At 38.1% G+C, this 12,351-nt stretch overlaps 1 protein-coding gene across 2 annotated transcripts; it reads left to right on the forward strand.

Annotated features, from left to right (window-relative positions):
* The first annotated feature begins 1,115 nt into the window (after nt 1-1,115).
* Nucleotides 1,116-12,067, forward strand: SPIC (Spi-C transcription factor). Of its 2 annotated transcripts, none has more exons than XM_072724696.1 (6): nt 1,116-1,212; nt 2,806-2,837; nt 3,659-3,755; nt 4,499-4,611; nt 6,222-6,330; nt 10,278-12,067. In XM_072724696.1, the coding sequence occupies exons 2-6, from the start codon at nt 2,835-2,837 to the stop codon at nt 10,703-10,705; spliced, it is 750 nt and encodes a 249-aa protein (XP_072580797.1). In that variant the 5' UTR covers nt 1,116-1,212; nt 2,806-2,834; the 3' UTR covers nt 10,706-12,067. The 2 variants fall into 2 exon arrangements, with proteins under 2 accessions (XP_072580797.1, XP_072580796.1); XM_072724695.1 differs by having other exon boundaries at nt 1,146-1,212; nt 4,481-4,611.
* Nucleotides 12,068-12,351: the final 284 nt, after the last annotated feature.

Below are 12,351 nucleotides of genomic sequence, written 5' to 3' on the forward strand. Positions count from 1 at the left end.
GGTAGAGATAACCTCATCAACATTAGTGATTACAGTTTTATACACTAGTTACTATAACATCTACATTTCAGAAGAAGGGATGTGTTTACATTTGCATAACAAATTGGGTCAAAAAAGTAAATAGTCTAGAACAATAGTCCCATATCAAAGGTGAGCTCAGATTCCAACAATGCAAAACAGAAAATCTCTCTCCCCACCCAAAAGGTTTACAAAAAATTCTTAGGTGGATTTCCCCCTGGCGAAATGTGACATCTCTTAAAATGGTAGACGGTTGTGGTTAGGTGAGGTTGGGTCAGAGACGTGTTCCAGAAGGGAAAGTTATTTCTGCCTGGTACATGTGGACGCTAGTTCAGACTCCGATGGACAGGTAAAATGGAACGGGTAACTGGGCAGATGAAGGGACTGGGAAAGCCACATTATGGGTGGAGGGAGCGCCTCGTGATTTCCATCAGAGCCACCAAAACCCATCTCCAATAGAACTTCTAGCTAAGCAAGAGAACCAAGCCTCTCTACAGATCAGCAGCTTCAGGTGTATCACGATCACCGTGCTCGGACCATTCCTGACTGTTTGGGAGCCTCTACTGGATTTAGGTATGGAGGAAAGACTTAAGGACAGACGGAAGACCATAGCATGGACTCTATTTCCTTCTCCTAAATGAGTGGTGGTAAATAAGGCTAAGATTGGAATGAGGAGCCTCAAATGCCAGGACAAGAGCCTACGCCTTTGAGATCTCTAAGGTGGTCAGGATGAGTGAAGTTGTTTGAGAGGAAAGAGACCCATTAGGGAAGTCCAGAGCGAGAAAGGCAACATGGGGTCTAGAATTAGGGGTGGGGGCTGGGGGGTGGAAACCAGGAATAAAAAAAAAAAAGATGAGAGTTGTGTAGGTCAGAGTTTCCTGGTGGGCAGTAGGAGGCAAGAGGCATTGCAGTTTGTGCTGGGTGGGGGATTCATGGGGATTGTTCTGGATGCTTCTGGCCCATGGGATATAAACTTCTATGTGTCTCTTCAAAATAATAGCCTGTGGTATCTATTGGTTGTATCATGAAATAGAAATCATGAGGACACTGTATCTTTTAAAAAAAATCCCCTTTTGTAGCACTTCCTTAAAAACAGCTATTTAATGCAACTCTGCCAGCGAGTTCTTGACAGTTCTGTCTTAACGATTCTGATATTAATGAAACATCTTCGTGAAGGGTTGAAGTGTCTTCCTGGTAAGTGTTTAGCTTCTGTTTTTCAAAATACCCTGTGATAATTTTCTCCTTTGGCCTAAAGAATGTTTTTCGTTGACTGTTCAGATACAAGAATATTAAGTGATTCAAGTAATCAATAACATTTTTGAGCTTTTTTCTTCCCTTTGGGTTTGCTACTTTTTAACAGTTGTGACAGTTGTGATAATTTTGTGGAGTATTTTAGTCAAAGTCATTTATGTATTTGATTCAAAGTACAATACTCATATTTGCTTCGGTGCTTGTGAGTTGAGACATAATTGAAAGTCATTGACACGACTTTTAGAAAATACATATACTGATAATATTCATTAGGGACCATAGCTCAGACAATGACATGGGTTTTCTTTTTTTTTTTTTAAGTTTTTGCTAAATTGTTCAACATCTCTCACATTAGAAAGCTGTCTTCTAGCTTTTTTGAGATATAATTTGACATATAAAATTGTGACATATAAAATTGTGAAAAAATGTGATGATTTGACATACGAATATATTATGAAATGATAACCACAGTAAGATTACTTAACACTTCCATCATCTCACACAGTTACCTTTTTTAGGGATTTTTTTCTCATGTTTTCTTGTAACTGACATGATATTGTGATTTCAAAGAGCAGAACAGAATTTCAATGTTCGACATATTACTTGATGTAATTATTATATTGATGGATATGTATAATAATATCGGGTGTTGGATATCATCTCTTTGTATTCTGCAGTGTTAATGAGTAAGCTCACTGTGTTTACACAGTAAATCTTAACTTGTGTAAACAGAGTTGCTTGTGCTAAATAAAATGGTAAGCAATGTTGGACCAACCACATGCGCTTTCTTATGTAGATTTGTTTGTTTTTAGTTCTGTAGGACTTAAATCTTTTTTTAGGAAAAAAAAAACATTTAACGTGGGTCTGTGTGATCATTGTTTATTTAAAGCGAAACCTAATTTACAAGGATAAGAAAGTAGACCAGGGTTCCTATCCTAGGATTTTAGAAAGTCAACGGATGGATTTTACAGGGTAAATTTTATTTGTAATGTAGATTCACATTTCAAGAGAGAAAAAGCCTGTTCACCAGATTATTAGTAGGCTGACACCAGAAAGATGGAGGGAAAAAAATCACCATTATAAATGGAGAGTTATGCTAAGGTAAAAAGGATTCTGATTTTCAGAATTTTCACATTTTTTTTTTTAAGATTTTATTTGTAAGTAATCTTTACACTCAACCTGGAGCTTAACCTCACAACCCCAAGGTCAAGAATCACATGCTCTACTGACTCAGCCAGCCAGGCACTCTCTTAAAAGAATTTTGAAATATTTTCCCAAGTTATGTTTATTCTCTTATAAGTTAGGCAGTTTAGGTAATTAGCTCTAGCTATTTTAACATCCAAAACAGTTTTGTAATAATAAAAAAGCAAAAAATAGTTTGTAGGGAATTTTTAAAAAAGAAAAATGTGTACTCATTAAAGATACTTCAGATGGTACTTTTTGGTTCATACGAGTTATTTTCAGAAAATATATCTTTTAATTCAGAGGTAAATTAAATACACTATTAATTTTGTTTTATTTATTAATCTTTTTCAGAATTGTCAATATATATATATTAATGAAGCATGGTAAGTTGGCATTTAAAAATCTTTGGATGACTTGGAGGATGAACATCCTCTTTGAAGGATGAGTATCCTCTTCTGAAAATAAAATATATGGATCAGATTATAAGGGTATGAAATGGTTTGCAAAACAGTTTAATTTGGGGGCACCCAGGTAGCTCAGTCAGTTAAGGGTTGGACTCTTGGTTTCAGCTCTGGTCATGATCTGACGGAGGTGGGATCGAGCCCCACATGGGTCTCTACTCAGTATGGTGTCTACTTCAGATTCTTCCTCCCTCTTCCTTTAGCTCTCCCTGTTCATGTGCTCTCTCTCTCTCCCTTTCTGTCTCAAATAAATAAAATCTTAAAAAAAACGTTTAGTCTTGGAGACATGCTTTTGAAATCAGGAGCATTCCATTTTAAGCAGCGATTCAGATTCTGTTTCATTAAAGCTATTTCCTTGATCCCTTTTCCCAGTCTCCTGCTATTACAACTCCTTAGTAAAGTTTCACAAAAATGTTAAATACTATAGAATTAATCCTGTTCTCTAGATACTACATATTATAGAGCAGTGGATCTCAATCAGGGTTCATTTTTGTCCCCTGAGATATATTTGGTGATGTCTGAGACATTTTCGATGGTCAGAGCTTTGCGAGTGCTGCTGGTATCCAGTGGGTAGAGACAAGGGATGCTGGTAGATACCCTACAGCGCATGACAGACTCCCCACAGCAAATACTTAACCAACCTCACAGGTCAATACTGCTGTGGGTGAGAAACCCTCATGTATGTCAGAGAAATTAAGTTCAATCAATAATTTCATAACTTGAGGGTTCTCCTATTCTTCTAGCAGTCCTGTGTTGAACAAGACAAGCTGGGACAAGCCTTTGAAGATGCTTTTGAGGTACTGAGGCAACATTCAACCGGAGATCTTCAGTACTCCCCAGGTAAAGATGTCAGTGCCCTTCTCTCACGGATAAACCAGAAGTCTTCTTGTTTACACAGACATAAGAATGATTATCAGAAAAGGGAAGACCATTTTTATTAGTGCATCTTGGACTGATTCTAACAAAGGCAAAAATCTTCCAGGGCTACCTAGCCTATGCAAATTTAAAGTGTCACATATGAAAATGCAAAGAAACAGAGAATGGCATTTTACATAGGAATACTAGCACCTAAAATTTGATTTTAAGCATGTCTGGTTGATATTTATCTAATAGATAATTTTAACTGCTCAGAACGGGCTTTTCAGTTAATTCTAATTGATCTTCTAGGCCTTCCTCCATACAAGAGATATTCTACTCAGAAGAATAAATATTCTTTTAAGAATAAATATTCTTATCATTCCTCACCTATTGCCCTATAGACTATGGGAAGACAGTGTAGGTGAAATGCAAGTATCTTGCCTATTGCGTTTATACAGGGCACTGCGTGCAGTTCCCAGACAAAAGAAATCATGGGATCTCTGCTTGCAAGGAATCTGTGCTCCAGTAAGGGAAATGGGATATGTAAGAGGCCTCTGATACCAGCATGATGCAATAAATGTAGAAAAATGCAAAGTAGTGGAGAACACATGATGGAGCAACCACATACATGAGCATCTATGCATACACAAACATACATATACATTGCATGCATGCACACATGCAATTATAAACCTTGACTTTTGCAGTTTCTGTTTTTAAATTAGATTACAAAAATTACCTGGCTTTCATCAACCACTGCTCTCATGTCAGAGGAAATTCTAACTGCTATGGTGTGCTGCCTACAGAGGAACCTGTCTATAATTGGAGAACAGTAATAGTGAGTACATGTACCAGAAGGCCATCTCCCAGTAACAGGCAAATTCCCTACTCACATCTGCCTTCCGCTTGGTCTTTGCTAGCTGAAACCCCCCTTAGCGACAGCAGGGACTATGCGAGCACTCACAGACCAGTGGTGTGGACTTGACCATCAGCATGGATGATTCCCAGCAATGCTGTCAAGAAGGAAATTGCCCTTTGTCATTGCCCAGCATCAGAGGGTTTGAATGTCCTCTATGAAGATGTGTTTTTAGGGTTCTCTTATTACTGCTTCTCATCTATCTTGAAAATTGCAAAAAAGGATGGTTTTCCTATAAGTCATAGGGCAAAGCCCAAACTTCCCCTGCACTGGCTTTACCTACAATCTTGTATTAACCTGATGTTTCCTTTCTCAAGCTCAGAGCTAGCTACATACCTGTCTTGGACCAACTCTCGGGGATAGTGTTATAACTCACTGCAAACGAAGTGTCCCTGCCATCTATCTTTCTATTAATGTGTCCTTTTTATTGCTTTCTTTTTTTAAAGAAAGATTTATTTATTTATTTGAGAGTGAGTGAGTGGGGGGAGGGGCAAAGGACAAGGGAGAGAGAAACTCAAGCAGATTCTGTGCTGAGCGCAGAGCCTGACATAGGGCTCAATCCCATGAACCTGCGATTACTACCTGAGCCAAAACCAAGAGTTGGATGGTTATTGGACTGCACCATCCATATTGCTTTCTTATTGCCACCTGTCTTAACGTGGTGCAGTGTAAATATGAAATGGCTTTTCTTTTTTTTTTTTTTTTCAGTCATTACCTTCAACTGTGCTATGTCAAATGTCCTTTTCCTGACCCTCTAAATTGTTCTGTTAGGGCCTCTCCACAAGACATTTCTTTGAAGAGCGAGTTTGTTCCAACTTAACCTCTTCTACTTCCAGTTAGGGTTGCCGGTAAAATACAGCATGCCAAATATTTTCATTTGCTAAATCTGGCAACCCTGCTTCTCCTTTAGTTCATACTTCTCAGTCTATATCACAGCCTCTTGTGGTTGGGGACTCCTTGGCTTCTGGGAAGTCCTCTTATATGGGGTATGATAAGATGGTTCAAGTCCACCTTTGTTGAATTAATCCATAGAGACCCACGTATCCTTGCTCTCTATGCAATGGTAACAGCTCAGGCTGCTTCCTCTGCCCCCTCTCTTGGCTCTACCCTCCCTTGACTACCATCTTTCTCCTCATGTCTCCTCTTGCTCAGATGGGCATCCAACAGAGGAATAGAAGCCCATCTTCCTCTTTCTGCTGGCACTTCAATTTTGTACTAATAATTCTTTAAATTTTCTTTCTCACTGGGAGTTTTTATGGAGAAGAAGGAAGCATACCCGTCTTCTTTCTCACAGGGAAGGGATGATATGAAAGTCTTCATAAAGCCAGAGTACCTTCCATTCCTTGGTCTTCTCTTTATGTGGGTGTGAGGCTAGTTGTGCCCTGGGAGATATTTGGCTGCAGTTGAGGATTGTGCTTTTTAGAATTTGGGAGATGCTTAGCACTCTTTTTGTCCTCAGCTTTTGACATTAGCCATCAATTGGGGGCCACAGGAAAAGTCCCACTTAACATCCTGCTGCATTATTTATATAGAACAGTGCTGCAGACCTCTATTTTGAAGGAAGTATTCATCAGTCTCTGCCAAACATCCCCGAAAACCAGCTGGTACAACCTGCTGTTCTCCATCAAAAGGGAGGAAAAGGTATGTGGATCCATCACTCCTTTTATAGATAAAAGAACTAAATCTTCTTCAAAGCAGCCTTAAAGGTATTTCATATCTGACTGTAGAACAGCATTTGCAAAATATTCTCATATTGAGATTAAGAAAAATTTACCTCTGACAGATTGAACCACTCTAAGCCGTTCATCTTGGGGAAGCTTTCCTATTGCTTCATAGAAATGTTGTGAAGCTACAAAGTGTCACTCCAGTCAAATAAATCTGTACTCAAGATAATGTATATATATTTGAGGGTATAGAAAGGGGAACTTTTCCAAAAGTTGTTTTAGCAATCTTATTCTAATTGTGACAGCCTTGGTATAGAAGTTGTCTTCTCTATTAAGTTTTCTGCAAATAAAGTCCCATAACTATTCAATATTTCATAAATTTGAAATGTCAATTTCATAAATTTAAGATGATGATGATCTCACCTAACAGATGAGCAAAGTGATAAAGCAGGATAGTAGCCTCTGCTGGCTACCTTGTGGGCCACACACGTGTACATGTGCTCTTGGAGGGAGTGTAACTTGGCACAAAGTTTTTAAAGGCAATTTGGCAATAAGGATAAAAAATTTAAATGTTAATATCTTTTGATTCTTAAAGACTATGTAACTGAGTGATTGAGTGTAAACTCTGGGTGAGTTGTGTGAGCCTGGGAAAATCACTTAACCTTTTGTACCACAGTGTCCTCATTCAAAAAACAAATAATGATAATTGTACAAACACTGTAATATTGCTATGAAAATTAAGTGAGAAAGCCCATGTAAGACATTATGCTCGTAGCCTGTCTCTGGATAATTTCTCAAGATACCATAAGGGGTGTGTGTGTGTGTGTGTGTGTGTGTGTGTACCTTATATACATTAGGATATTACTTGCAATGTTGTTGTAGTAAAAGAATGGAACTTACCTACAGTCTGTATAAGGTACAGAGATGTGTAAGGTGCATCATAATTTTATAGTGAAATTTTTAAAATGATACTTCATCATACTTTCTAAATTTTTTTCCAATGATTTTTTTTTTTTTTTGGAAAACTAGTTTTGTTCTGATATTCTGCATTCTAGAATACTGTATCCTAGAACAAAATTCTAAATATACAGACTCACTCCAGGATGTAAAGTCTCTATCTTTTCATTGATGTTTTATGTTGTGAAGCTTTGCCAGCATGGGACATATATCATCCACCATTTTCTGTTCTTAAAGTTTCATATTCTATCTGAAATAGGGATACATTTGAAACAGAATGAAATTCAAAATTTGGGGATTCTTTATCTAGAGAAAACTAGTACATGCATAGAACAGAACACATAGCTATTAAAACACATGAAAGCATATCTTATGTATTGACAAAGAAAGAACTCTACATTTTTTTTGTTTTAAACCTTTTTAATTCCATAACTTAAAAGTAATAATGCACATTATTAAAAATTCAAAGGATTCAGAAATACACAAGGAATAAGTGTAAGTGTTCTTCTTTCTTCCTATACTATGTCTCAGAAGTAACTGTTGTCAACAGTTGGGTATTTTACCATCTATAGCTAATTTCTGTGTTGGTCCTCTAGTTTAGTTTATGTGTCTTAGTGGAAAAAAAAGTGCAAAATAATATGATACCACTGGTATTTTTAAAAGATATGCATATGTTCATATGCAAAAAAATTTAATTTTAAAAAATATGTAGCAGAATAGCCTGGAATTTTACTTTCACTTTGTGCTTCTGTTTGAATCTTTTACTCTGAGCACATAATACCTTTTAATAAAAATTAACAATTTTTTTTTCAAAATTGAAAGTAAATTTTAAGAGGTGAGGATCCATTATCATTGATTCGACCACGGGATAAGAGACAATGTTTGTTTAAGGCTGTGACTTTAATTTATAATGCGTTTTTTTTTGGTAAGTCCCTTCCATTTCTCAATTCGTAAATTCAAGATAATATAAGGCAAAAAGATAATCTTAAAAACCTTTGAGGTTTTGGGATGAATGATGACTGATGCAATAGTATTACTCTCCAGAGACTATTCAAAGCATTTTGAGAATCCACTATTCCACTCTCTCTAAGGAAAAAGGGAATTTGGCCATGGATGTGTTAGCTACTGACAGATCTGGTAAGGCATCATATTTACAGGCCAATTCCAAGTCACAAATTGGGCTGTTGTCCACTGACGTCCAATCAACTGAACAAAAATCACAATGGCAAATCCTCCTAAAGTTTTCTGTCTAGACATTCTGAAATATAAAGGGCTGTATTTCTTTTTTTTTTTAAATTTTTTTTTAATTTTATTTATTTATGATAGTCATACAGAGAGAAAGAGAGAGGCAGAGACACAGGCGGAGGGAGAAGCAGGCTCCATGCGCCGGGAGCCTGATGTGGGATTCGATCCCGGGTCTCCAGGATCGCGCCCTGGGCCAAAGGCAGGCGCCAAACCGCTGCGCCACCCAGGGATCCCAAGGGCTGTATTTCTAACGAGAAAAATACTCTGGTAGTACCATTTTATTTCACAGCAAAGAAAAATATCACAATGCCCATTGTCATTGCTCATAAATTATGTCAAAATGTCATGAAGATGTTTTGGCATTTTCCACTCCAGTGTTTTCTAATCTTTATTTTTCACATAATGTAGACCTACAGTTGTTGTTGTTTACCTGTCTGTTATTATTTTCACTATTATTACCTTATATTTGAATACTATTTTGCATCTTACAAAATACATTCACATTCCTTACCTCATTTGACTTAACTCATTTGAATAAAGCCCTTTCAAATGATTTGCTTTCTTATCAGAAAGAAGTGTGAGGCTTCTCTTTATTTAAAACCACTAAGCTTTGCAGTTCATTTTGCTCAGTTTTATTGTTCCGACATAAGACATAAAACTAGTAGTCGGGGATCCCTGGGTGGCTCAGCGGTTTAGCACCTGCCTTTGGCCCAGGGCACGATCCTGGAGTCCCGGGATCGAGTCCCACATCGGGCTCCCGGCATGGAGCCTGCTTCTCCCTCCTCCTGTGTCTCTGCCTCTCTCTCTATCTATGTCTATCATAAATAAATAAATCTTTAAAAAATAAAATAAAAAAATAAAACTAGTAGTCAAGATTCAATTGTGAAGAGAGACCACCTGACAGATAGATGGGAGATCCAGATAAAGGTTTTAGGCTTCCTTCTTCAGGGAAGGACAGTACAAAAATTTTTACAACATCCCTAACAAAGAAAGGTCCAGGTGAAAATAGATCTGTCCTATGACCTAGCAATTGCATTGCTGGGGATTTACCCCAAAGATACAGATGCAATGAAATGCCAGGACACCTGCACCCCGATGTTTATAGCAGCAATGTCCACAATAGCCAAACTGGAAGGAGTCTCAGTGTCCATCGAAAGATGAATGAATAAAGAAGCTGTGGTTTATGTATACAATGGAATATTCCCCAGCCATCAGAAACGACAAATACCCACCATTTGCTTCGACGTGGATGGAACTGGAGGGTATTATGCTGAGTGAAATTAGTCAATCGGAGAAGGACAAACATTATATGGTCTCATTCATTTGGGGAATATAAAAAATAGTGAAAGGGAATAAAGGGGAAAGGAGAAAAATGAGTGGGAAATATCAGAAAGGGAGACAGAACATGAGAGATTCCTAACTCTGGGAAACAAACAAGGGGTGGTGGAAGGGGAGGTGGGCGGGGGGTGGGGGTGACTGGGTGACAGGCACTGAGGGGGGCACTTGATGGGATGAGCACTGGGTGTTCTTCTATATGTTGGCAAATTGAACACCAATAAAAAATAAATTCATTAAAAAAGAAAAACTTCAATAGGCCAAACAGACCTTTGACTTTCAAGTCCCAATGCAGCTTTGAATTTTGTAGTCGCTCAACAAACCCTTCCCGAGGATGTTCTTTATGCATAGCCACAGTGAAGTCTGACTTGTTTTTCTCCATTTTAGGCAGGAAGAAGCTCCGACTATTCGAATACCTTCATGAATCCCTGTGCAATCCTGAGATGGCATCTTGTATTCAGTGGGTAGATAAAACCAAAGGCATCTTTCAGTTTGTGTCAAAAAACAAAGAAAAACTTGCCCAACTTTGGGGGAAAAGAAAAGGCAACCGGAAGACCATGACTTACCAGAAAATGGCCAGAGCACTGAGGAATTATGGAAGAACTGGGGAAATCACCAAAATCCGGAGAAAGCTAACTTACCAGTTCAGTGAGGCCATTCTCCAAAGACTCTCTCCATCTTATTTCTTAGAAAAAGAGATCTTCTACTCACCGTATGTTCAACCTGAGCAAGGCTTTCTCAGCTTCAGTAACTGGAATGCAAATTATAATTGCACATATGCCAATTACCATGAGCTAAGCCACTCTGATTGCTAAATATTCTCTTACATTTCCTGATTTCCTGGCATCAGAAATCAGGACCAATTTCAGGATTTTTCTCTTAAAGCAAATTCTGGAGAAGGCAAAACAATTAATTTCATTGTTTCTATCTTTTATTAAATAGATTGTAATCTATACAGATGGTGAAAAAATCTGCCAGTGAAACACTTTTAAATGTTCGAGCCCCAATTTGAAAGTATAGACTAATGTCCTAGCTCTTACTATTGTTTATGCAACACTTCTAGATCAACAATTAGCATTGTTGACAAAGATGACGACCTATATCAATTCAAACATTGTTTTCCTGTCACACACTTAGGCAAAACAAAACAAAACAAATCACTCTAATGTATCTGATGGCTTATTGACAACAAAATAATTGCATATGATAGTCTTAGTGCTATAATACATTCATGGCTTTAAAAACTGTATTTTCTCTGCACTTCTGACCTCATGGTCTGTAACTGTATGGCATTAAAGAAATGATCTAAGGAAAGTGCCACCTACCTTAATAGAACTCCAAAGCTTACACTACCCACCAATCATTTCCTGGCATTTCTCCCCTAGGGTAGATCCTGGAGTTAACATTTCTTGCTATCCTGCCACTGAGCCACAGGAAGGTGCTCTTGCCTTGTTATTTCTCGCCCAACTTCAGAACAGGACCTCCTTTTTCCTTGAACTAGCCCAGCTTAAGACCAGGCTGAAACAATTGGAGAAAAAGAAAAAAAAAAAAAAGATTTTGATAAAGGATAGAGACTAGCAAATAAATCCGGAGAGGAACCAGAACTTGAAAGCGATGGTTTATTCTCAACATTCTATCAGGAATGAACAAAGAAACTCTGTTTCTTACTTCCTGCTTGGTAGGTTCATTGATATTCCATCAGTATTACCGTGACACAGGAGAGCTTCTTAACTACATGGGCCATCTTCAGTTCAGGCCAAGAGTTCCTGGAGCCTACCCTATTTGATTTGTATCATTTCCCTTTTTCTTTGTGTCCTCCTGATCTCTTTCCCCCTCAGAGATTCTTAAAAATATGGCAGACTAAATGAAGGCAATGATATTGGCCATCTGCACATGTAGTCTGGGCTTCTGGTATAGACTGAACATTTGTGCCCTCGTATTTGGAGGTGGGATCTTTGGAAGGTAATTAGGTCATTGGATGGAGCTCTCACAAATGGGCTTAGTGCCTTGTAGAAAGAGGCCCAGAGCTTCCTCACCCCTTTTGCCTTTTGAGAACACAAGACGGCCTCCTATGAACTAGGAAGCAGGCTCTTACCAGACACTGAATGTGCTGGCACCTTGATCTTGGACTTCCCAGCTTCCTGAACTGTGAGAAATAAATTTCTGTTTATAAGATACCCAGTTTATGGTTTTCTGTTACAGCAGCCCAAAGGGACTAAGACAGTTTCAATCAGTGCTAACCTTAAGAGTAGGACCCAGCATTTACACTCATTTTCCTACAAAGAAATATGTTCTGTAAATGAATAAACAACATAAATTTCACTTAATGCAAAGAGGAAGGGGTGAAGAGGTTTTACCACATATTCAGACAACAACTTGATAAAATTCCATTAACATTTTACTTCTCTCCATAGTCCCTCCTATACCCAATGCCAGGTTGAGGGGTTTATCTTGACAATTG

Source organism: Vulpes vulpes, chromosome 10, assembly GCF_048418805.1.
Source record: "Vulpes vulpes isolate BD-2025 chromosome 10, VulVul3, whole genome shotgun sequence".
In the NCBI taxonomy this organism is placed as follows: domain Eukaryota; kingdom Metazoa; phylum Chordata; class Mammalia; order Carnivora; family Canidae; genus Vulpes; species Vulpes vulpes.